The 24,258-nt window shown below is 43.0% G+C and overlaps 1 protein-coding gene across 1 annotated transcript in view; it reads left to right on the top strand.

The window, feature by feature from the left end:
- The window catches only part of LOC8023303 (glucose dehydrogenase [FAD, quinone]-like), a 111,058-nt gene that overhangs the window by 77,177 nt on the left and 9,623 nt on the right, over positions 1–24,258 (top strand). Inside the window, exons 2-9 of the mRNA XM_040223565.1 lie at positions 5,029–5,231; positions 8,722–8,911; positions 11,165–11,296; positions 14,683–14,804; positions 17,397–17,567; positions 20,253–20,406; positions 20,981–21,144; positions 22,110–22,287. Coding sequence (XP_040079499.1) covers positions 5,029–5,231; positions 8,722–8,911; positions 11,165–11,296; positions 14,683–14,804; positions 17,397–17,567; positions 20,253–20,406; positions 20,981–21,144; positions 22,110–22,287 — 1,314 coding nt within the window. The remainder of the gene's footprint in view (positions 1–5,028; positions 5,232–8,721; positions 8,912–11,164; positions 11,297–14,682; positions 14,805–17,396; positions 17,568–20,252; positions 20,407–20,980; positions 21,145–22,109; positions 22,288–24,258) is intronic.

Here is a 24,258-nt window from a genome sequence, read left to right as displayed (position 1 = left end):
TGACGCGGGTCACGAAGAGGATTTCGCCGAGACGAAACCATAAAAAGGGGCGTTTCTGCGTCTCAGGAAGTTCCTCGTAGACGATTTCACTGATTCCAAATGTTTTTTTTTTTCTCGCTTTGCGCGCCTCTACGAGGGGCGTTCAAAAAGTTCGTAATATTGACGTGAATAAATAGAAATTATTCAGCAAAGACGCCCACGTGAAAGTTCAATCCCTCTCTATATATTCGCCACCCAAAAGACACTCACATTTTTCAATCGATGGGCAACTTGTCGGAGATACCCTATTACAGAGTTTCTGTGGGGGCTCTGTTATAGAACTCCACGTTTTAAGTGTTAAGGTTTTGCTCCACTTCAGCAATCACTATCGGTCGTCATCATTGAAATGCTCTCAGGCTTGTTTATCCACGCTAGAAGCGTATGCGCCATTTAACCACAACTTTTTAGACTGGGGAGTAGTGCCCGAACGCCACCATCAGCTCGGAATGAATCTCCTTGGAATTGCTTCCCTTCAAATGGTGAAAACGGATCACTGCACGTGCTTCGACCTTCCCGACTGGCGGTGGCATTCCTGCTTCGACTCTTTAGAGCGGATATATAGTGCGCGATGTTTATACTACGACGAAACAGGGACGCGCAAGCTCGCGTGGATTCCTGTTTTGTACACCTTTTTTTCGATTTTCGGTGCCGATAATATTACCTTTATGAACCCCCCCCCCTCCCCCTGTATGTATAAAATCGTGTTGCGCTTTCATTTCATATGTGGTCTTTACAGGCACGTAGCCAGGATTTTTTTTTTCTTTTTTTTTTTTTGGGGGGGGGGGGGGGGGCGCTCATGACAAAATACTGTATGAGGGGGAAACGAGAAAGGGGGTCCCAGCAAAATAGAAGATTTCGAGAAACGCCCGAGCCCCATGCCTCCGCCTCCCCCCCCCCCCCCCCCCCCCCCCCCCCTACGTGCCTGGTCCTTTAATGGGAGGAGGAGGCGTGCTTGCCGTCGCCTGAAGTTAGGAGTATAGACATTTAACAAAAAAGAAAAGGACAAGCTCTGAACCCAATTAAAAAAGTCTCAGAAAATTCCGCGTTACATTACTTGTTTACTGCTCTGTTTGCATTTATTTAACAAATACTGGTCGCAATATTACTCAAACTAGCATATCAGACATAACAGCTCAGCGGGCCTACGATATATTTTCAAGTAACCGAAGGGGTTAAAATAATTCAAAATTAAAAGAAAAACTAGTTACACATATGCTCATTATAGCAACATAAAAATACAAAAAATCGTCAGTCTGTCTCACTGGGAGTAACCAAACATAGAAACGAAGAAGACATATTTAAGAGTCAATCATAACAATAAGTAGCACCTTAAAATTCACAAGGACATATGAACGGGGCAACTCTCCGTTGAAGATTGTATAACTTCACAATTTATTTTATAACGGCGTCCGAAAAGGTGCCAGTGAAAATAAAACTGCTCTTTTTACGCTTTAAAAATGATATCACATAACAAAAAGAGTGAAATCACCACATAACAATATTAATCTAGTGGACACATAAAAAATAAAACAACTCAACACAGAAGGGGCGTCAATAAAACACAAAACAAAATATACCAGTTCATATAAAATAATTGTAGTCACTGTTTACAAATGTTCTGCAATTTGTTTTGAATTCTTAAATCTCTATGACATTCACATTGAGCACATTTTCTAATACAGTGACTATATGACGGATTTATTCTTACTTTATATATACTTTATATAAGGGCAACAGAATAACACAGACGCTTTCTTAATCAACGGTGAGTATTATTATGGGAAACGAGAATAAACGCACAGACGAAAAACGCTTCTTTACTTGCTTAGAATAGTGTGGAACGTCTAAGCGTACTAAACGTTTGTTATGAACGAAGAACACTCTTGAGTGTCTCTTTAACGAATATATTATTAAAAATCAGAGCTAAGACATCACCTTTGAACATTATCATTAATTGTGTATTTCATAAGCACTGTTTTTATGGCCGGGGCTGGAGCTTTTTGCATTTTTATTCGTCTCTCAGCTTTATATATTTTGCCACATGCAAGCACCTAGTAAAATCTAGATAAAACCTTTTTAATAGCAGCGTATCATGGGGGGACACGTTTGAGGATATTTCTTATGTGTCCCCAAATACCAACAAATTTAAACAGTATTGAAGGTAAATTTCATCTAAAACACAATATAAAAGTTTGTACTAAGTGAAATAGTTTCAGATGAATACCGTGCATACCTACTATTGAGGTAATATTGGCGAATTAGTCGATTTCGTCTATGATAAGCGAGTATCCACTATCGTTACAAAAATCAACACCCCCCCCCCCCCCCCCTTCCCTTTTCGCACCTTCTCCGCAAAAAAAGAAAAAAAGTGTGTTCCCCATAGCTGAAAGCCCGGTCCCCTCTTGCTTGTGCTAAAGTTATCGAACTCAAAAGGTAGGAGCGGTTTGCCTAAATTCTCAATGAGAATGGATAGGCGTTCAGCAATAGCTATAGAGATCTCTAGTCAATCGCGGGCACCACTGGCCTATATTTTTTAACTCTAAATATAAGAATATCCCACGTAACTATCAGTTAGAAAACTTCTGAAGGTTTCCAGCTGAACGTAGAGGGAAAAAACTAAGGAGCGAAGAAAAGGAGACACGCACTGCCGCACTATCAACCATTTACTGAAATTCTTCTTTTTCACATACACTCATGAATTAGAAAACGCTGAGTACTAAAACCTTTGCAACTTATCCAGGCACGTAGACGGGGGGGGCATGGGGCCCGGGCCCTCCCCCCCCCCCCCCCCTTCCTAAAATTTTCTATTTTGCTGGGACCTCCTCTTTCTCCTCCCCCTCATACAGCATTTTGTCATTAGCGCCCCCCCCCCCCCCCCCCCCGAAACAAAATTCTGGCTACGTGCCTGAACTTATTCCAACACACTGGATTAGATTTCATCAGAGCTTAAGCTTTCTGCAATGCTCGATTTATTTTACAGCGGAGCTATTAAGTGCCTGTTTTCCCCGTATCGTGTCCGCCAGGAAAGAAATGATGACTCAAATCTCTGGACAGCTACCGCCATCTATGAGCAACGGCGGCAACCAGACAACCGGCTTGCTGGTTGCTGGTTGCCGCCGTCGCTCATAGATGGAGGCAACTTTTTGTGCCTTTCCACTCTAGCTTGCCGACTTGAAGCCGGCCATTACCTCATGCCCACCATAGTACAGCTTGGCTGGTCTTTCTTCTTCACCAGAGTCAAAAGGCCAAACAATTTTTTTTTTGTGACTGCCGCTGCATAATCGGTTTTTGACGAGTGTTAAAATCGTTTCACGCTGACTTTATCTTAGATACGAAAATTAGCCAAATCGAAAATAAAAACAAAAATTCAAACTGTTTCATTTTGAAAATGATAGTGGTACAACATATGACATTCTAAATTGATTTATGTCATCTAATTTTTGTAATATTATTTTACATCGTTTATTTTTCGTTCTTTTTTCCTTTTGCAGAAGCAGTAGCTCTGCTCTACTTATGTTCATACAAACACAAACAATAAATAAACTGCCGGAGCTATATTTGACCCAGGAAGAGAGTTTAATTTCAACTCCAGAAGACAGTGGGGACGGCCAACATGTCAACGAAATCAGTGTTTTGTTGATCTGCCCGCAGTGCTGCATGGCGGGCCAACGTCGCGATTCAGGTCACCGCCGTTAACCCTTCCGCTCAGACACGCAGTTGAGTACAATCGAGCGTGATCCTCTGACATCGGAATTCACTTCGCCTGCTTTAGAAAGCCCTGTGAGGCTCAATAAGAAAGGTACTCTTTTCTTTTTGCCTCATTGATGGTGAACGTAAGTATTCATCGGCCGGGAAAGGCTGAAGATTGTGTCGACGAAGTTTGAATTTCACGTGTGAAAGGTGGCATTCTTTACTACTTGCACCTTGGTATAATCACACCTTTTTTATTCCTGTGCTCGCTTCCTTGACCGTATATGCAGTGTAGAGGAATGGGGCTTGTGCTTGAAACTAGGGATCCCCAAAAACTACAACTAAATGCGGCTTTTTTTTTTTTTTTTTTTTTTTTTACAACAGTAAGCATTAGTACATTTTCTTTTCCGTATAACATATGATTCAAATTATTGCTCATGTATAGCCTCGGATTCTGTGGATCAGAAATGTAGACGAGAGGTCGAAGTATTCTTGTAAGGCATTGATGTTCTTTTGTTTGTATCTCATCGGTACCATAAACAGCACAACTGGCTCGTATACGCATTCTGCGGACTAATATCCGCAATTCTCCTTGTTCTCAAATACGATATTATTTTACTTGGAAGGGTGGTCACGCGTGTAGAAATTAGAGCACTTGTCTATAGATTTTGCATTACCAATAATTGCATAATTAGGTTAAGCACTATATATTTATTTTGTTCAACACATCAAAGACTGAGGTAACTTTGGCAGGTACGATGAGGCTCCAAATGCAGTTTTTTCTAAGTGAATTGAAATGTGATATTTTAATAATATTACTATTGAAAGTAATTATCATAGTGCTATCATTTTAATTTTTTTAATGACCAATCTGAACTACGTTTATGTTCTTCGGTGTTTCTCAAGGCTCTTTTATCTTTCCCTTCTTTCGTCGAAAATAGGACATGTCGGTTTTAATTTCCACTCCTACTCTTACGGAGTTTGTGGATATCTGGTAACGAGCGGTTTAGAAAGTGGGAGGCAGCAGTGGAGTGTCTTTATTGAAATACGAAGAGGGCAAATAACGTCGAGGTGCAATATTTCAACCTACAAAGAGCATCAAGCTAGCTGGTAAGGTTTGAGGTGTATGGATTACCAGGAGCAAACCCTTTTGTAGTAAAATCTTAAGCCTGACGTGTACGTCACAGTAGCTCATGCTTATTGATATTTCTGACAAAAAGTACCGATGTCCTAAGTGGCTTCTATTATAGAAGCTTCAGTGAAGCTCATCTTGTTTTCTCTGCACTTTTTTTCTTGTAGTTGGAGGAGGCTCCGCCGGGGCAGTCCTGGCGAACAGGCTCAGCGAAGACTTCCGAGTCAGCATTCTACTCATAGAAGCAGGAGGCATCGAGAACGAAGTGTCCGACATACCCCTCATCGCGGCAACTATGCAGATGTCGCCACTAGACTGGAAGTATCGCACGGAACCACAGGAAACGTCGTGCTTTGGTCTGGAGGGTCGGGTAAGCTGCGGCCTGTTATAAACCATTCGAACAATCGCCTTCTGCGCGCTGTAGTCTTTGTCTGCTGGTCTGCGGAACGCGTTCTAAGCATGCGCTGCAGCTCTCTCCTTCGGGATAGTAAACACCGCGCATGCGCCGACGGCCCAGTGGCCCGCCATTTTGCGCCTGGGTGATAAGCGCTGAAACGGTGTATACACAGCCCTAAAAGACAGTGAACGGTGCACGCAACCTGCTTGTAGGCCATGGCCTGCAAGTTCACTTGCCTCAACACATTGTCTCATGATATTAAAAGGCCTTAAGAGTACCATACATTAGTGCAATCAAGCTCAAAATAGTTTTGCCTGAGAGTCCAGAATTTAAACCCCCTGGGAAGCGAATGACTTTCGTTTTCTCGCAGAAATTTAGCAATTTCTGCCATGCGGGGACTATAAGGGCACTTTTATTAACACTACATATGAGCGGTTTGTGGAGTATAGTCAAACTTATCAAAGTTGTTTCCTAGAGGATTTGACAACATGGTGTCTTTTATGGGGTCGGTGTCGCCACTGTATTGAACACTTTGATCAGTTTAGTATACGGCTATTAGCCTGGAGTCTTCAACGGAACTCCGAGGAGATGAATTCTGATTACGGTTCCAGGTTAAGTGGCGCAAGCTACCGCCAGTTATAAAGGATACGGCCATTAGCATCCATCCATCCATCCATTCTCTCGAGGACTACATGAGCTTCAACGGCTGCAACAGTCCTTCATAATTTTTCAGCGTACCTGGCTGTTCTTAAGAAAGTGCTGGTCTAAACTGTTTCATAAAACGCAAAACTTAGCTTTCATTTTTTTTTAACTCCATGAGAGATTAAGGAGTGATGTAGAATTGTTGGGGTGTACCACGAAAGTGTGACGTGAACCACTCCAAAGAAACAGTTGCTAGGGGCGTTACAATCGACAAATACGTGGGACTGTTTTTCACTTGGAAGGAAAGATTGGTCTAAAATCGGACGTGGAATTCAAACGTCCGAAATAATAGATACCTATATTTCACACTACGCGCGGCAGAAGTTTGGCCGAGAATCGAGTGTTTCTGAAATATTTGCGACGGCAACGTCTGGTCTGAAGTCGTGGAGGATACCGAGCCTCTTAATATTGCTTCGCAGCTGTCAATGATACTGTAATGTTCGCTTTTAAGAACGCCGAAGATCTAATTACGAAGCGAAAAACGTGACCATAATAAACATTCTGTTCCTTAAAATGTCGGCAATTATACATAAAAAAAAAAAAAAAAAAACTTTGGAGGACGCTTAAGCTTTGCCTTTAAGAGTGGAATGCGATAGCGTTATCGGGCCCCGTTCGCATCGCCTTCTCATTCGCCTTGCAAGCGGGCCTTGCCTGGCCTATAATCAGTGGCGTGTCTGGCTGTCAAGTCTCAACCGAAGGAAGGCTCGTGGATCGAATCCCACCTAAAATTCTTAAAACGTTTCTTTAAGGAAAATGAATCACTTTATAAAGTAAACTCATTTGAAACACGCGGTGACCTTTGATTCGCATTACACGTCATGTTTGAACGACTCTCATTCCACGCGCGACGTCAGGTTTTGCGTGAGCGTTGTGGGTTGTTTGAAATTCCCGCGCAAGTTCATGTCGCTAAGACGTCATGACTCTATCGACCAATCAGGATCTCCCGACGCCGGATTATCTGAGAAACAAATTCCTTAACGCTAGTGTGTAAAAAAAAAAAAAAAAAAAAAAAGCGTTTTGCCGTGTAAAGAAAAAAAAAAAAGCGTCTTGCGTAGCAACGGCATAATCCCTATATCGCAGTGAAGTATCGCATTTGCTTTGATTCGATGAGGGTATAGAGAGGGAAATCATTTTGGCTCGTTGGTGAGTCATAGTTTCCCGGGTGAAAGTGCCAAAATACAAGGGACACGTGAAAGAAGTGAACAACACAAAGCTCTGTGTTGTCCGTCACACTCACTTGTCCATTTTTTTTTTAGCGTTTTTACTCTTGGAACAGTTTTACATGCCCCTCGTTTCTTCCGAGGGTATATATACATATATATATATACCTTCGCATTCTTCAGAGGTCGCCTTTTACCACGCTGGTGAATATAGAGCTATGGTCACCGATTAATTGAGAAACGTAGAGCCTGAGCAGGTTCCGAGCATCTTATGAATTGTTCCGAAACCAATACGACTTTGGCTCGAGTCGATAAAAGCGTCTAAGAACGACTCGCTCCGATCCCTGAGAGTTTAACAAATACGGGGCGTGGCTTACTGTGCTCTCGCTTTTTTGCTTCGTGAATTTGGCGTCCTTATCAGGTAGTGCCGGATGCCATTTACTACAGAGCGCTTTGTGTGTACTTTGCGCAGATGCCACTTAGAATGAATCCCTCACGTTCAGAATCCATAAAACGCGCGCTAGTTTTTGTCCTCGTGCAATAATAGTCGCCCAAAAAATTTTAAAAAAGAGCAGCGATCTCTAGCTTTAAAGTACTATAATGCATGAAATGCTTCATAAGGAACTGGTGAGGAATTTAGTGTATCACGTGACGTATATTTACCTGCTAAATTTGGCGGGGAAACTTGATTGATGTCTGGGTCACGAGACGTGGGCTTTCCCGCTAAATTTAGCGGGTGACTGAATTGGTGTCTAGACACGTGACGTCGATTTCTCGCTAAATGCAGTAAGGAAACTGATTTGATGCTGTTTTTTCTTTGCCACGTTAAGTTTCCCTTTAAATTTCGCGGGAAAACTAAGTTGAAGCACAGGTCACGTGCCGTTCGTTTCCCCAAGGTGTATAGGTAAGGTGATGTCCCGTGGCGTCACTTTTCCCTTTACATTGAGAGGAAAACGCGCGGACGGACCAATGGACGGACGGACGGACGGACAGAATTTTGGGATTGGAAGTAGAGCTGAAAAGCATTTCATGCCTTAAAACGAGCAGCCACTCCACTCCCAGCCAAACAAGCGGCCACGTAATCTGGAGCCGATTACATGCCGCCAATGTTGATCATAAACACGGGACACGGGCTCAGCTCCAGAGGTTGTTAGGGTTCTGCTATTGTCGTCATTGCAACGATTGGAAAGGTCCACTAGCCCACTACCAGAATACTTGTCGAGCTATTGATCGTCGCGAGTCCAAATCGAGCGCTCACGCAATGCTCATGAGGTCTTTTATTCAGTTACGTCGTTTTTTTAAAGCGAAAAAAAAAAGAAAAAAAAGGCAGCAAAACAAAACACACCCGAGCTGAATATTGTTGCACCCCTTTAAACTAAACGTGACTACAAGCGCGACCCCCCCCCCCCCCCCCCCCTATTAAGCAATACTTCGCGCTTCCTAAACTGCCAACCGTTCGACCTGCTCTTTGAAGAACTAGAAGATGGCAAGTTTTGTGCCCTCTTAGGTTGAATTCTCCGCTTTAGTCTTGCTTCTGATCAATCTGGAAGTTCCGGTTAAGACTATGATTGCCTGACTGTGCCTGTCTTCGGTTCACGCAGGCTAGTCCTTGGCCCCGCGGCAAAGTACTCGGTGGTTCGAGCGTGCTCAACTACATGATCTACGTTCGGGGAAATCGACACGACTACGACACCTGGGAAGAGATGGGAGCGACGGGATGGTCCTGGAAAGACGTCTACCCCTACTTCCTCAAGTCGGAAGACAACAGAGACGCCGCTATCCTCCAAAATGGTAACCCTGGCCTTCTAAGTGCTCCAAATGAAACCACAGACTAGAGGAATGCCTCATAAAGTAAACCATTATGAATAATACCTGAGACTGCGGTAAGAAAAGGGAGACACCAAACAGTTGAATAGAAAGAAAGAAAGGGACAATGCGACGGTATTGAGACTTCGCAGTGTCCCAGATTTCTTCCTCTTTCTCTCTTCAAACGTTGGATGTTTTCTTTTCATACCACAGACTCGGGTCTAACTCATCATGGCTAACCTTCATCACGGTTAACCTAAACTTCGACGCGGAAGCTTCAGTTTTGACTGGCTCGCCGAACTTAGGAACGTTTGCCGAATTTCGACGAAGATTGGCATCTAAGCAACTTTGCGAAGTTTTTGCCCAACAGTCTCAAATCGAAAAAGAAATTCACTTATACAGGAGTTTAGTTTAAGCTTAAGAAAACAATTACTGATGCGTACATAATATTGAAAAAAAAAAAAAAAAGTTTAACATTGTTATGATTTAGTTACCCTGTTACCTCCTTCGGCAGGTGGCGTCAGCTAGCTTTCAATTTTCGCGCATGCGCATAAAGTCAAATTTTAGTTCGAATTTTGACGAACTTTGCATTAAAAGTTTAAATAAAGGTCGAACCCTGTCGAACTCAAACCATGATATGTACGCAGTACCCCTTCTCTACAGTCTTCGTGACTCCTGCATATTTGCAGTGCCCAAGTCGCACAGTGTTGCAAACAATACATTGCGACTAGGGCTTATAAATTAATGAATTAACCCACCGATTAATTGGTTAATACATTGATCTCCGACAAATATAATAGCCGAATATACTCGGACAAAATTGACTTTATTAATTTTCTCGATAGGTTGAAAACGTATTATCGAAATATATAAGTAGGCGTCTTTATAAGTATTATAGATATATGCTACATAGCTTTCTGGTAGGTAATATATTTTTTTTATTCGTAGTAGGGATGAGAAATGCGTAGCACACCGTGATTCTTTTTTACGTCCACTGTCTCATGTTTAGACAAATTGAATCTTTCTAGGTAAACAGCACATATGTCCCTTTTTCAATTCTCTAAAGACCACTGAGTGGCTAACAACTTGATGTCATTACGAAGTTGGACAGATGTAGTTTTTTGTATTTTCTTCTGCTTCTTTCATCAGCCAGTGGCACTTAAATTTATGCCAAACAAATCCACAAGAAAAAGAAAAAACAGCAACAAGCGAAATAGCTTCTTCGAAGCGTCCTGTTTCTTCATCGCTAAGACTACACAAATCCTAGCAATTCCGTTGCCCGAATGTATTGCATTAAATTCGTAAGTTTGATATACCTTAATAATATCATCAACCACCACAATAGACCTATACTTGAAATTATATAGCGAACTAAGGCCACGGGTTAATTGCTGAAGTCTTCTTACTTTGGTGGACAACCCTAACTGCAAAATGTGCGGTTCCTGTCAAGATCGACCCCTTCAATACCGGACTCTCTTGACCTCCATGGAGCTTGGTCCCCACAGCTACGCCGAGGCCAGTACTGCGTCAATAGGGACGCTTCCAAGTCCAGTTCTAGAATTTCTAGAACCAATAAGTACTTGGAGTTCATCGACAAATTTTACTGAATGTTCTCAGCAAGAAGCAACCCCTTCAATGCTGGAGCGCTTAGCTCAAATGCTGACAATGCGACGCAAGAAAAGAACGTAATAATTGACGTTACAGGCGCGCTTCGGCAGATTAATTTCGGTATGAAGCTGTGTACATAAAATGACATTTCTCATCCCGTAGCGCCAATTACAAATTTTATAATCAAAATGCCCCGTCACGGCTAGACAATAGGGAGGCTGAGCGTGGTTTCTACAACTACACTACGCCCCAAAACCAAAAATATTAGAAGTTATTCAAGACTATTTAGTTGATTGGCTAGATAACTAACCAATCTTGCCTCTTTTTTAGTGGCCCGCATGGCGTCTAATTTAGCTCCAGGGCTAAAAAAAAGCATAATGCTAGTTTAACACTCTTTTAAATTCTTGACCCTCTAAAAAAAAAAAAAAAAAGCGATATCACCCCCCCCACATATCAATGTGTAGTTTTACCCCAGTAGACGAAGTAGACTCTCCAGGTTCAGGTGGACGCCTTCGTCCACTTGAAATGAATGTCATATCAGAGTTACTGGAACCCGTTTGATGCTTTAGTGTTCATTACCAATCAAATACAGTTACTTTAGTCCCTGTTCAAACATCCCTTAAAATGCAGGTCATCACGGTAACGGAGGATATCTGACGGTCTCCACGCCTCCCTATGCTACGCCTCTGGGGCACGCCTTCATTGAGGCAGGCCTGCAGATGGGCTACCCCAACGTGGACGTGAACGGAGCAACGCAGACAGGTATACTCGGAAATCCACACACACCCTTTCACGTGAGCGGCCACTGCCGACTCATATGGCGCGTTCACACTGGAAGTGGATTCGCAAACGCATAGCGGATCCACGCATTCTCAACCGCAAAGCGGCTGGGATCGAGCGGTGCGAGCGCGTTTTTGCCAACCGCTTCGGGACCGATTTGCCTCAACCACTCTCACGAACCGCGAAACGCGACGGTGATGTGACATCGGTGGCTCTCGAAACAAGATGGCACCTGTCGCTGGTGAAGTGTTCAAGGCGCTGTAGTCCTATAGAGATGCAGCAGACAAATCAACGAAGAAACGTAATATTCACGTCCGTCAGTTGAACCCGCCGCGAAGAGAGTTGAGTCCTAATCTTAACTGGCTTCTCTCCGGTGATTTGGTTCGGGTAAAAGATTTTTTTTATTATTGGGGTTACCAAAGCCCGCCGCTCGTTGCCTTGTTAGTTTTTGCCTGTAGAACGTCGGAACCCGCCCTTGATCGCCTGAAATGGCTACTTTTGTACCCACTAATACACTCGCGTGAACCAATGAAAGATTTCGACACCGTGCCTGGCCACCACGGAGGCCGATAGAGACGTCGTGAGCCTAATTGCGTAGCCAACACACTACCGCGGAGCTGGCTGGCTACTTGCGCTAGCTCGACCTGTAACGTTTCCTACCAAAAAGTATAAAAGGAACATATTCAAGAAATAAAGTGTATGTACCAGACAATGCAGAAATAATGCATACGGCGTTTATTTCAGCTTAATGTCAAAGAAAGAGTAGACTTCATCGACGTCCGAATGATGAGAGTAAAGCCCGCCATTAACGAAGCCACGAGCGGCTAGCACCGTACACTTTCCCGCACCACGGTCCACCAGTGTCGATCGCTACTCCTAAAATAATAAAACGAACGACGAAGGGGGAAACTCGCCCTCTATCCCGAAAGCCAGGTCAGCTATTCATGCGGGAAGGGTCCACTACGAAGAAAGGGTCGGGGGTATCCTCTTCGGAGTCAGCAAGGCGCGCCTAGCTGGGCTTTGATTGTGGGCGAAGTCGAGGGAATCGCAGGCAATATTGCGGGTCCATGTCTCCTTTTTCGCCGCTTGAACTCGCGATGGCTGCAAACCACGTGCAAAGAACAAAAAAAAAAAAAAAAAAAAAAAACTTTAGTGTTGTAAAACAGCGATTTTTTGGCTTTAAATCGTGGATTGAACTGGATTTGGGATTGCAAAACAGTGTTGCCAAACGCAGGTCTCAAAAGATCACGAGTGATCGTTGAGGAACCGCCAAGCTCGTCTCGGTGTGTCTGCATGCCTGGGGCGAACCGCATCCGCCACCGCTTCGCAAACGCAGCTCAACCGCCAGTGTGAATGCGCCTTTAGTCCACACGATGCGGTCATTCAGGCAGCGCCAAAAGTGCGTCGTGACGGCGATTGTCGGCATTGTGCGTTTGCTTATCATCGGCTAAACGCAATCACGCACAGTAAATGCGCCGTGATCTTGCGCTTTTTTCTGTGCCCGATGATTCAATCCGGTGATAGCAAATGGAAAAAAAAAATGACCGCATGCTTGATCATTTAGCTAAAAGCGTTTTAATGCGGTAGTTTTACACGGTGGGTGGTACTCTTAATTCGGGTGGCGCCTGGTGCAAGATGACCCTTAGCCTTTCAGTGCCTGGGGTGGGTGGTGTTTTTAATTCAGGTGGTGCCTAAGACATGGCTTTGTACGGAAACAGATTATGTCGCACCATTGTTTCTTTATGACGTTGCGCATGCATCCCTTCAGCACCACCCGTATACAAGGCCTCTGCGTTACATTTTCTGGGTCGTTAAGAGACCAGAAGCGCACTTTCCTACCCTTTTCATTCTTCCTCGTTCCGCACGCTCTTTCTACACCGCCTGTTTCTGATCATCGTTTCCCCCTTGCCCTTTCCACCCTTCTCCGCTTCGCGCGCTTTCTCACACCACCTGCTTCGACTCCTCCTGTTCCTGCGTGCTGGGCCCTTAGCTCAGCCAGCTGCGCACTCCACTTCCACGCCGGTGATCGGGGTTCGATCCCTGGCACCGGTTGCCTTCTTTTCCAAGATCGCTTCCCGGTTGTAGACTGACCGACCTCCACATGTCGCGCTTACGCGACTCCTGAAGCTGGTTGGCCCGATAAACCTACCGCTTGTCGGCAACCTGGTGATCCACAGCGTTCGACCAGGTTTCCGGCACCTTAAATCGACTCTCATCATTTCTTTCGCGAGGTGGCGAAGCGTAATCGGCCACACTAGAGTTCCTGTATAGCTACCTACGGTAGCAGAGTTGCGCATTCAGCCTCGGCGAGTGGCCGTAGCGTCGGCTTTCCCGCACGCCATGGATGCTTTGCTCCTCACGTGACTAAATTTGACGAATAGCGGCGCCGCGCGCGCCGCCGCGCACGGAAAACAGGAGAGGAGGAAAAGGAGGCGGAAAGCAGGGGAAAATACGCCGGGGCGCGAGAAACGTCGGTGGGGCGACCGTAAAGGTGGCTTTCTTGCACGGCGTGGGTGCTTTGCTCCTCACGTGATGCATCTCGGCGAATTGCGGCGTTGCGGCGAGGGGAAAACAAATGCGCAACTCTGATCCCCCTTCGGGGGAGCATATCGAGGAACTCTAGGCCACACGGGCGGTGCTCCGCCGCTAATAAAAGGACGGCGCACAAGTACGTGCGGGGATTTTCTGGGTCGCGGCGCGGGCGATAACAGTTAATATGTGACTTCGTGTTATTGAACCAGCGCGTTATGCCATTCTCCGAGGCGGGTAACAGTGAAGAAAATCTTACACTGGGAGCCGATTTAACATGCGGGAAACCTGGTCGGACGCTGAGGATCACCAGGTTGCCCAGACGCTTTAATATCGCTTTCAAACGGCGAGCGCCATGACGATGCGCTTTTGGCGCTCCTTAAACCGTCTTGATTCGATCGTAGTATTGGCTGCGGTTGGACTTAATACGAAACGGAGTGTAGTGCGACAGATCCTATGAATTACGCATGAATGACGAGCTGCGGCTACGTGCCATTGTTGCACAGTGCCATTACACAAAGTGAAATTCTGTTGTATCTTAAAAGAATTAAAAAAAAACAATATATATATATATATATATATATATATATATATATATATATATATATGTGTGTGTGAATGGTTTCACTCCAGCCGCGATTATTACGTGGCAAAAATTGGTGCTTTGACACGTTAAAAAATTTTGCGAGCACCAACGAAAGCATTGTGCTTCTTGTGGAAGTTTGTTACATATCTCTTGAATTTTATTTTCTCTTTGGGAATCACCATTTAGTTATAATTGCACTGTCGGTGATGAACGTAACAATAATGTGGCCTACATATGTCGCCTCTCCTTCTAGGATTCATGATACCACAAGGTACAATACGAAGAGGTGCACGGTGTAGCACAAGCAAGGCATTTGTCAAACCCATTCGCCACAGGAAAAACCTTCACATTACGCTCTATTCTGTGGCCACAAAGGTAAGATTTCGCTCTCTTTGCTGGACTCCAAAATATTTTCCTTGTGAAGTTTCCGTCTTTTTTAAAGCCGAGAGAGCTCAGTTTTGCCCGAGCTAATGATAACGGGATACATTTACTGAGAAGATGATGGTCCTGGCATGAACCGAGAGTCATCTTTTTTGTAGCACGGATGCATCATATCTTGGGGATACCCACGAAACTCCCGGAAGATTAGACTGCAGAGCCAAATACTGCAATGCATATTGTCTTCATAATCAGCAGCAAAGTCACTATTAGGGCCATCTAAATTGTAGGTACATGTTATTAATACTCAAAAGTATATCGCTTAATAACCATTCGTACGAGAACTTTTCTTTATAAATTTTTGATAAGAAGAACATCTTCAATATTGTGTTAGAAAAGAAAACTTTGATGACAAGTGTATCTACGACTAGTAAATTTTTTTCAAAATAATATCTGCTACTAGCGCATATTAAGCGTCGCTTCTTAGTAAAGCAACGTGTAAGGCCGGCAAATTGTCATTAATTGGACGAATAAAATAAAATCGCGAGGTGTTTCGGCTTTACCCACAATGCAAAGGGGAAATCTTTCAAAAAGGCTGTGACGTCATCACTTTTGTTACATAACATCTCCGAGGTAACAAGGGCTAGTGCTGAATTTGCTAGTTCACATATGGGGAGACCAACCCCGGGCACAAATAGCATTTTGCAAATTCTCTACAATCTACGACCAATTTGCCCAAGTGCAATTCTGCGTGGGAAAATAAGCGCCAAAAAAACACGGACAAAGAGTAGATTGACAACGACACAGAGCGCCCTGTGTCGTTGTCAATCTACTCTTTGTCCGTGTTTTTTTGGCGCTTATTTTCCCACGATGTACCAACTGGCCCATCTAAGCATTTTATTTCAGTGCAATTCTGCTTTTGCAAAGCGTGCAAAGCCATCCGTGGCGTTGAAAGGAATGTCAAGGCCGCAATGTACTCTAAACCAATTTTAGCAGACAACAAAGGAAACTTTGAAGACGACGGCCTTTGGACGAGAGCAGGGGTTTAATTTTGGTCACCGCGAGAGCAAGATTTAGAACGTGTGAACTAACTCTTTTAAGGAACTTTTTACGGACCGCAAAAAGCGGTCTCTCAACTTATCGAGCTGCAATTTGCCCAAGGGCCGCGAGAAGGTGGTGAACGTTTGTGAAAATGCAAATGAACTTCCTCAATAAAAAAAAACATACAGATACTCGTTTTGGGCAATCTATACGCCGCCACTTCGCAGACGATGCACGCGTTGCGAGAAGTGCTGCCGACAGATGGCGTACGCCACGTCGAGGGAGGGAGCGCCGGTCGATTGGGGAGCTTTTGCGGGATCGTCCCCTATTATGACCCGAATCTACTGGCGTTTCCCCTCTCTCTCGAAGCGGCGTACGCCATCTGTCGGCAGCACTTCTAACTGCGCGTGTGTCGTGCGCGAAGCGGCGGCGTAGACTTTTCCCAGAACAGGTTTCTGTTTTTTTCGAACAAAATGAGTTCATTCAATGATGTTTTTCACTGTAAATCTCCAGTTCCTGCCTGCACCACTGTAGTAAATCGCAGCGTGATACGTAGACAAAAGCGGTTTTGGCCTGTCACATAATGCGCCTCAAAAGCGCTAGTTAAACTTCAAATTTCACGTTGCTTACTACGTTGAAATAATCTTTATAATTTATAGAAAAGTGAAATGAGCAATTTGTTTTAGCTGACCGCAACGGTAGGATATACAAGAATTTTCGATGCAGAGATTTTATGTGGATAACTTTGTTTTCAAAAAATTAACATTACTTAAATAATGCTCAAATACATTATTCACATAAATAAAGCTCGGATCTCAATTACACCAAAATAATTCAGTGAGCGCAGCAACAATCAGCAATGGGCAGGTCACGCTCTTGACAATTTTATTTTTAAGGTCTAATCTTATGCCGACTTCAGTAATTCGATAAAATTCCTCTGATGCTTGCAGTGAATAAAGACGACAGAAAGAATGTCACGCTTAGCACAAAGGGACGATGTACACTTCTTTATGTCGTTTTTCTCTAATACCAACACGCTTCCAAGTTTATATACTTGCAATGAATGATTGCAGGAATTGCACTGCAAACAAAATTTTTAAAACAAATACGATTACGGAAGGTTAATCTGGCTGACTGAGACCAGGGAAATGAGAAAGTATCCCGCACAAACCACACAATAATTTTTTTTGTTGTTTATTCTTGTTAGCGGAGAAAGTGAATTATTTTATTGTTCGCATGATATAGGAACGCACGATGTTGGTTTTTCACGCAAATATAGCGGGAAAATTGTATTGCTGTTAAGGTTACGTGACGTCAAGCTTCTCCTGGAAGCTGGATTGGTGTAAAAGAATTGCGTGCCGTTCGTTCATGACGCTTGTTCATGACGATTTTTAATTACAATTTTCTTATCAAAGGTGGTCCATAAAACACTTACCGTGTTAAAACATTTTTGCACACCACAGTGATTTCTGTGATATTAGTGCTATTGCAACACAAACATGCGCGAATTTCCAACGATGATATTCATTTTTCAATCTTCTTTTACAGATACACTTTGATGAATTCAATCATGCTCGAGCTGTGCAATTTGAGAGATTCAAGGTTCCCCACATGGTGTATGCACGACGAGAAGTTATCCTGTCGGCTGGGTCAATCGGCTCTGCTCAGCTGCTCTTGATTTCGGGAATCGGACCACAACACGAACTGCACAAGCTGGGCGTAAGTATCGAGAAACAAAAAGCTACACACCAAAATTATTATTATATAAAAAAAAAAACACCTTACCAAGCTGTTTGATATTTTTGGGCAAGGGATATCAACAATTTCCGAGAACAGTTTACCAAAAACGAAGGCGTTTTTCTTTTTGTGTGTGTGTGTGTTGTACATTTAATTCTTCTGCATTTCCTGAATGATTGAGCGCTTGATGCATATACAATGATACATATTGTGTCACAATTTAATAGTGTGTGCTAAGGATCCGCTTTTGTAAAAAGCATAGCTTCAAAGGCATATTCGAAAACAACTTTTAAGTGCTTCCAATCGACTTCGATAAAATGCAATGCTGGCCAATTTATTCCGTAAAAGCAGTATTCTCGTGCAAGCGGCTCTAAAGTTGGAAAAAAGCTCACGAGCGGGACGTTACGCTTGGTCGCAGCAATAAAGTAACCCTACTGTTTGGTGCCTAGATATATAACTAATGAACCATACTCCAGCGGGTCTTTTTTTCGGCACAAAATATTTAAGGGGTACCAATACTACCATTTCAGCTTTCAGCCAAACAATGAAATATATAGTTTTGTAGCCTCGTAAAGATAACGGAACTTACACAAGAATTTATGCAGGCGATGCGCAATTAAGATGTTTCAAATGACAGGAGAGGTGATAAACTGACATAGCTAAATGTTTAATGTGGCAAACATGCGCAAGGAAAATAATTACCACAATTTCAATAATAAACCTCCAATTATAAGCACATGATTCGTACAACATTTACAAGCATAACTAATACACGGTTTATCTGCGTTATTCCAAAAGCTGAAAAGGCAGACGATTGCAAGACATCTGCGTTGATATAGTACGTATCGCGCGCAAAAAAAAAGAACAAAGGTTCCTTGATGTTCACCGCAGAAACCTTTAAGGTGGTCGCAAATGGAAGATATCAGAAATAAATTATATTATGACCGAAAAAAAAACATGATTTTTTTTTTCATCCTCATATCTTTCCTAATTTAATAGAAGATACATGCCTAAGTTGAAAATTTTAGTATTTTTTCATCGTTTGGCTCTACGCCCAAGCAGGCAGAATTGCATGTTTAGTTTCATTAAAATTTTAGTCTCATGATTTATTGATCGGAATTAAAAAAAGAAAAAGATATCGTTTAGGAAGGTCACTACTTTTCATATTTAGGATTACATTTTATATACAGGGTGCGGCCGTAAAAACTTTCACATTTGGCACGCCTAGCAAAAAACGAATTTCAAACGTACATACCTGAAATTGGGCACACGAACGTCGTTTATTCCAAAGTTTTTTGTCTATTTTTTTCAGACGTCAACTCAGGAGTAGCGAATTATTAGAAAGATAACAAAAATGGCAGATGTGCATTCCCTATGGCCTATACCCGCCCGTTCGCCGCCTGCTATCTAATTCGCGACGCCGCTCCCAGGTGGCGCACTGAACGCAAAAACGCGGGAAACGCCGCACGAAAGGCTGGTGTTGGGTGAGATAATCGGGATAAAAAGTGATTTTCCCGAAATATGTGAACGATTATGCCCTTTTACTTGAAATTTAGAAACTGGCGGACGCCCTCGTTTAATAAAAATATGTTCTAAAGCCGACGAACGTGTGTCTTCATTTGTCGTCTGCTTATCTGTTGACGGGTCCGTTCCCGGTGAAAGCTCAACTTTGGAGTCAAGAGTGCCGCTGCTGAGGCATCTTGATTGTTCCTATTTATTGCTTTTGTTGCACTGTCTTCTGCAGTTATTATCAAAACATTTTCTGCGCCGCCCTGCGATGCCGCAATACTCGGCAAGTGAGTGTGCCCAGGCAGTCAAGTGGTATACGTGGAGCGGAACTCGGTGGCCACAGCACAACAAAAATTTCGCACTGCATTTCATAAACGCCCGCCTCGCCTTCACGCCCAACTGTTTTGAGTTGGGCGGATCGTTTTGTGAGTGGAGAAGACTGTAAAAAGAAGAATCCAGTCAGTGAACGTGAGAGCCTACTGAAAAATGAGGAGCTCATTGAAGCGGTGCTTGCTGTCTTCGAGAGCGACCCGCGATTGTCAACAAGACGAGCAGCTGTAAATAAATGATCTCGTCGCATCATGGTGTCTTCTTGCTTGCATGACGATCTGTCAGAACTTGACTTGAAACAGGTAATTTCAACAATTGTTCATATATTTGGTTCAAATCACTTTTTATCGCGATTATCTCGCCCAACACTAGCCTTTCGAGCGGGTTTCCTGCGTTTTTGGGTTCAGTGCGCCACCTGGGAGCGGCGTCGCGAACCAGATAGCAGACGTCGAACGGGTGGGTATAGGCCACAGGAAATGCACGTCTGCCATTTTTGTTATCTTTCTAATAATTCGCTACTCCAGAGTTGACGTCTGAAAAAAATAGGCAAAAAACTTTGGAATAAACGACGTTCGTGCGCCCAATTTCAGGTATGTATGTTTGAAATTCGATTTTTGCTAGGCGTGCCAAATGTGAAAGTTTTTACGGCCGCACCCTGTAGATGAAAGACTACAGACAAACCCACAAAGGCTTTGGTTGCAAGCTGTCCTTAGATATTATCAGCCTACATATCTGACTACCGTGATTTCTGTTTTGAACGCGTAATTTTCTGAAAGAAGAGTCTAGGCTGTCACATCTAGAACATTCCAGAACTGTTCAATATTTCAGATTCCTTGTCTTGCGGACTTGCCCGTTGGGCGCAACCTTCAAGATCACATCTACCCAGGAGGCCTCAACTTCTTGGTGAAGGAGGAGGTATCCATGATTCAACCACGGGTCTTCAACCTCAAGGAAATTATCAAGTACCTCACCGTGGGAAAAGGTAGGTTGGTCTATAAAACACAGGTTTCATCAAATAAACGCTTATCTTATTGCAACACAACACTTTTTGTAAGACACAAGGCAACTGTGGAACCGTTCCTAATTAAAACAAAACGATTAGACATAAGTATTAACATATGGAACAGACTAACACCATTTTCTCTACCTGAAAATTAATATGCACCCATACAGCCCATGTTTCCTGGTTACCATACGATACATTTATTTACAACAAATCTTAAAATTATGTAGTTATATCAGTGTATTTAATGGTTTAAGTGGTTTAAGACAATCTCCATAACCTATACATGCACATAATATATACAGAATATTTGTGGCTATAATGCACCACATTCGTTTTATAAAATATCGCCAATAGACAACCAAGATATGGTAAACAGACAAGTCCAAACATCAAACTGTCCTGAGACTTTTTCATTAAGCAAATGCACATAATATAGAATATGGTTCTTTGATAAGTGTCTCATAGGTAACATGCTTGTTTTTCAATTTTATGATCAAGAAAGTGATCTAAGTGTTGTGCTTTATACCGAGTTATTTCTTTACATCATCAGGTCCGCTGACACTACTAGGCGGAGTAGAGGGGCTGGCATTTATCAACACGAAGTATGCAAACAAAAGCATGGATTGGCCAGATATTGAGATTCATTACCTGTCAGGCTCACCCGTGTCGGATGGTGGGCAGACCTTCCGAAGAACAGAAGGGATCGGCGATGAGGTATGCTTATTATTTTGTTCTCGCTCAATTGTTGAGTCCTTCTGCGTGTTATGAAACAAACGAGCGTCAGCAAACTTCACAAGTGTTCAGCTAATTTAGTTTGTGTATTACCATTTTTGCATATGGATTATTCGTCGTCAATACTTACTGCCTCATTAAGCACCTATATTAGGGAATGCATTAGACAAGCTTTGAAAAGTGAATACAGAATCTGACATGGTCAATTTAAGGTTCCACGGAGTTCATGAAATTTAGCATAGAAATCTGATTGACTATAGTTACGGTTTTGTGCCTGTCAAGCTCACCTATAGGTCCAAAGCATGATCAAGTTAGTTTATTTTGAATAAAAATATACATTCTTTTTAGGGGAAACAGGTTAATGTTCAGAAACCAAATCAATGTCACTCTCTTACTGGACATTAGTTCCACTCTCTCATTCGTATAAATTCATGTTTACAATTAACGCCCATTTCACATTGTGTTAATTTATACTAAAAAGGTAATTAATTTATGTACACAGATTCCTCTTTGTTAATTCTTAACTGTGGTACTGTATCACAGAGAAGACAGTAGAATTATATAAATAATTTTTCCAGTGTTTGGGTTGTTCATATGCCAATCAACTTCTGTTTTGTGCTTCATGTTGCCTTTGTTTATTCTTCACGACTCCACCGAATTTCTCTTTGACTCTAGTATCAGCTCGGGTTTTCCTACGCTGACACCAGACCTTCTCTAGGCCATTTTTTGTTTACAAGACATTAAACACTGAAGTGATGCCCCTTAGCCGGCAGTTTTAATGTTTCTTTCATGTCGACTGGACTGTCATAAGATAGGCTGTCCGTGACATTAAAGTACGTCATCTCTTCCAGCGGTCTTTAAGATCAACACCTAAAAATATAACAAATGGACATATCTCCTCCCCCTGATGTTTAATTTATTCTAATATTTTTCACATTATTTTTCAGCTCTGGGAGAAAGTGTATGCTCCATACGTCTACAGAGACACCATGTCGGTGTATCCCGTGCTGCTGAGGCCGAAGTCGAGAGGGTACATCAAGTTAAGATCACGAAACATTCATGACCCGCCCATCATTGACCCCAAGTACTTCAGCCACCCAGACGACATCATGACCGTCGTTGACGGTATGGACCAGTCATTCTAAAAATGCTAATATAATTGTTTATTGACCGATATTTTAATTCAATTGTCTTAGATTATGTTATATTGTTAAGGATATCAATATGAAAACGGCCATTTTAATGAAAGGGGCTTGCAGACGTCATGATTCAGGAGTGTGCCTATTAAGCTATGAATTTTTTTTCCTAGCTTCTTTTTCTTTTTTTGCTAAATTGATGCAAATAATATGTCCCCTACTTACCTGCTGATTTACCCCTCCCCCCTGTATAAAGGGTGTTCCATGTAACCTGATCCAAGGATTAAAGAGGAATAAGTTTTTTTATTGTTTGGAGCAAGTCGGGCTATTTTCTTAAATGTGCCCAATGGAGTAATTAATTAAAATTAAATAACTAACATTATAAATATTTTATTTAGAGCACAAGTTACAACGATTGAGTTGTAAAGCGTCCTCAGAAACATCTAATTCAGTGAAATTTATCAAGAAACCGCTTACACGGTTTGTTTTCCCGGGTTTCAAGGAAAGCCCGCGAATTACGAAAACAAACGTGACTTCGCGCTCTCGCGCCTTGTATTGTAGCACTCTTAACTCTGGATGGAACAAAAAAGGCCCGCGTGCTGAATAAGGCACTGTTGACAGTGTTCTGTTGACAGATTCGCGCTATACTCTGCTTCACCCTAGGTCCGAGCGTGGCCGATGTTACAAGCCAACCAAACAGCGCAAGAAGCGCAACGTCATGGCATGTTTGCTCTCTTCGCCTTATAGGACGAGCCGGCGGAAAAGCACGTACAGGAAGACGGCGAACAGCGGCTGGTCCTGTCAGCTGTATAGAGATTGCACCATGACGTTATGCCCTTTTCGCTGCTTGATTGGCCTGCATGTCGGCTCACAAGATCGGCCACGCTCGGACCTAAGCTGAAGCCAAGTATAGCGAATAATTCGCCTTTTGCAAGATCCGACTGCGCGTGCGCCGTCTGCACTTGCTGGCCCACCATATTGTTTTTCGTCGTGCCCGTGAGATGGCGCCCAAGCGCAACGCAAAAGGCGATCGCCTTTTGCAAGATCCGACTGCGCGTGCGCCGTCTGCAATTCGAGGCCAACCACATTGTTTCTCGTCGCGCCCGTGAGATGGCGCCACAGCGCAACGCAATAGGCGAATTGCAGTCCCGATCCGTAAAGAAACCGTGCGCGTCATTGCGGAGTTGTTGTATTACGCATGAAAGCAAACGCAAGCACTGTAAGTTTGCGTTAGCCTTCCGTGCTCCACGCTGCGCATACGCGTCATCGCCGTTCGCCAATAGACCTCCTGCCGAATTGCCCAAGCATCAAATTGAATGCCGGGAACGTATAGGTGCACGCGCTGCGCGTGGTTTTTCTTAGTTATGGGAATAGATACGATTTTATCTAAATTCAATAACATCTGCCAGTCGTGACACAATTGTTACAGTGCGCTGAGGTGCATTGTTGAGGTCGATTTGGTCCTGTTCGTTGTCGATTTGTGAATAGAGTATGCAATCTTCAGCGAAAAGAAAGATTTTTACATTAACATTTTGAACTATGTCGTTTATGTAAATCAGAAACAGGAAACGTGCTAGTACCGATCCCTGTAAAACACCAGATGAAACTTTTTCCTTCGAGAACGTATGAGCGTTGATTGTCACAAACTGATAGCGATCAGAAAGGTAGTTTGTTATCTAATTAAGTATTTTATTTACCCTCAGATTATTTTCTAGCTTAAATAGTAGTTTTGTGTGGGATACTCTGTCGAAGGCTTTCGGTAGATCTATGAATATGACGTCAACCTGGCCCCAGTTGTTAATTACAGTAAAAAAAAGTCATGAATGCTTTCGGTCAGCTGAATAACAGTAGATTTAAAAACGTAGTGGATGCGAAAATTACATAGGACATTTGCATTTCATTGTTGTCTTTGTAGTTTTATTATTGCAGTGTTGGCATTAATTGTTTTTTTTGTGAATCT

This window comes from Ixodes scapularis, unplaced genomic scaffold (assembly GCF_016920785.2).
Source record: "Ixodes scapularis isolate PalLabHiFi unplaced genomic scaffold, ASM1692078v2 PGA_scaffold4__175_contigs__length_147842914, whole genome shotgun sequence".
In the NCBI taxonomy this organism is placed as follows: domain Eukaryota; kingdom Metazoa; phylum Arthropoda; class Arachnida; order Ixodida; family Ixodidae; genus Ixodes; species Ixodes scapularis.
This window is presented reverse-complemented; position numbering and strand designations above follow the sequence as displayed.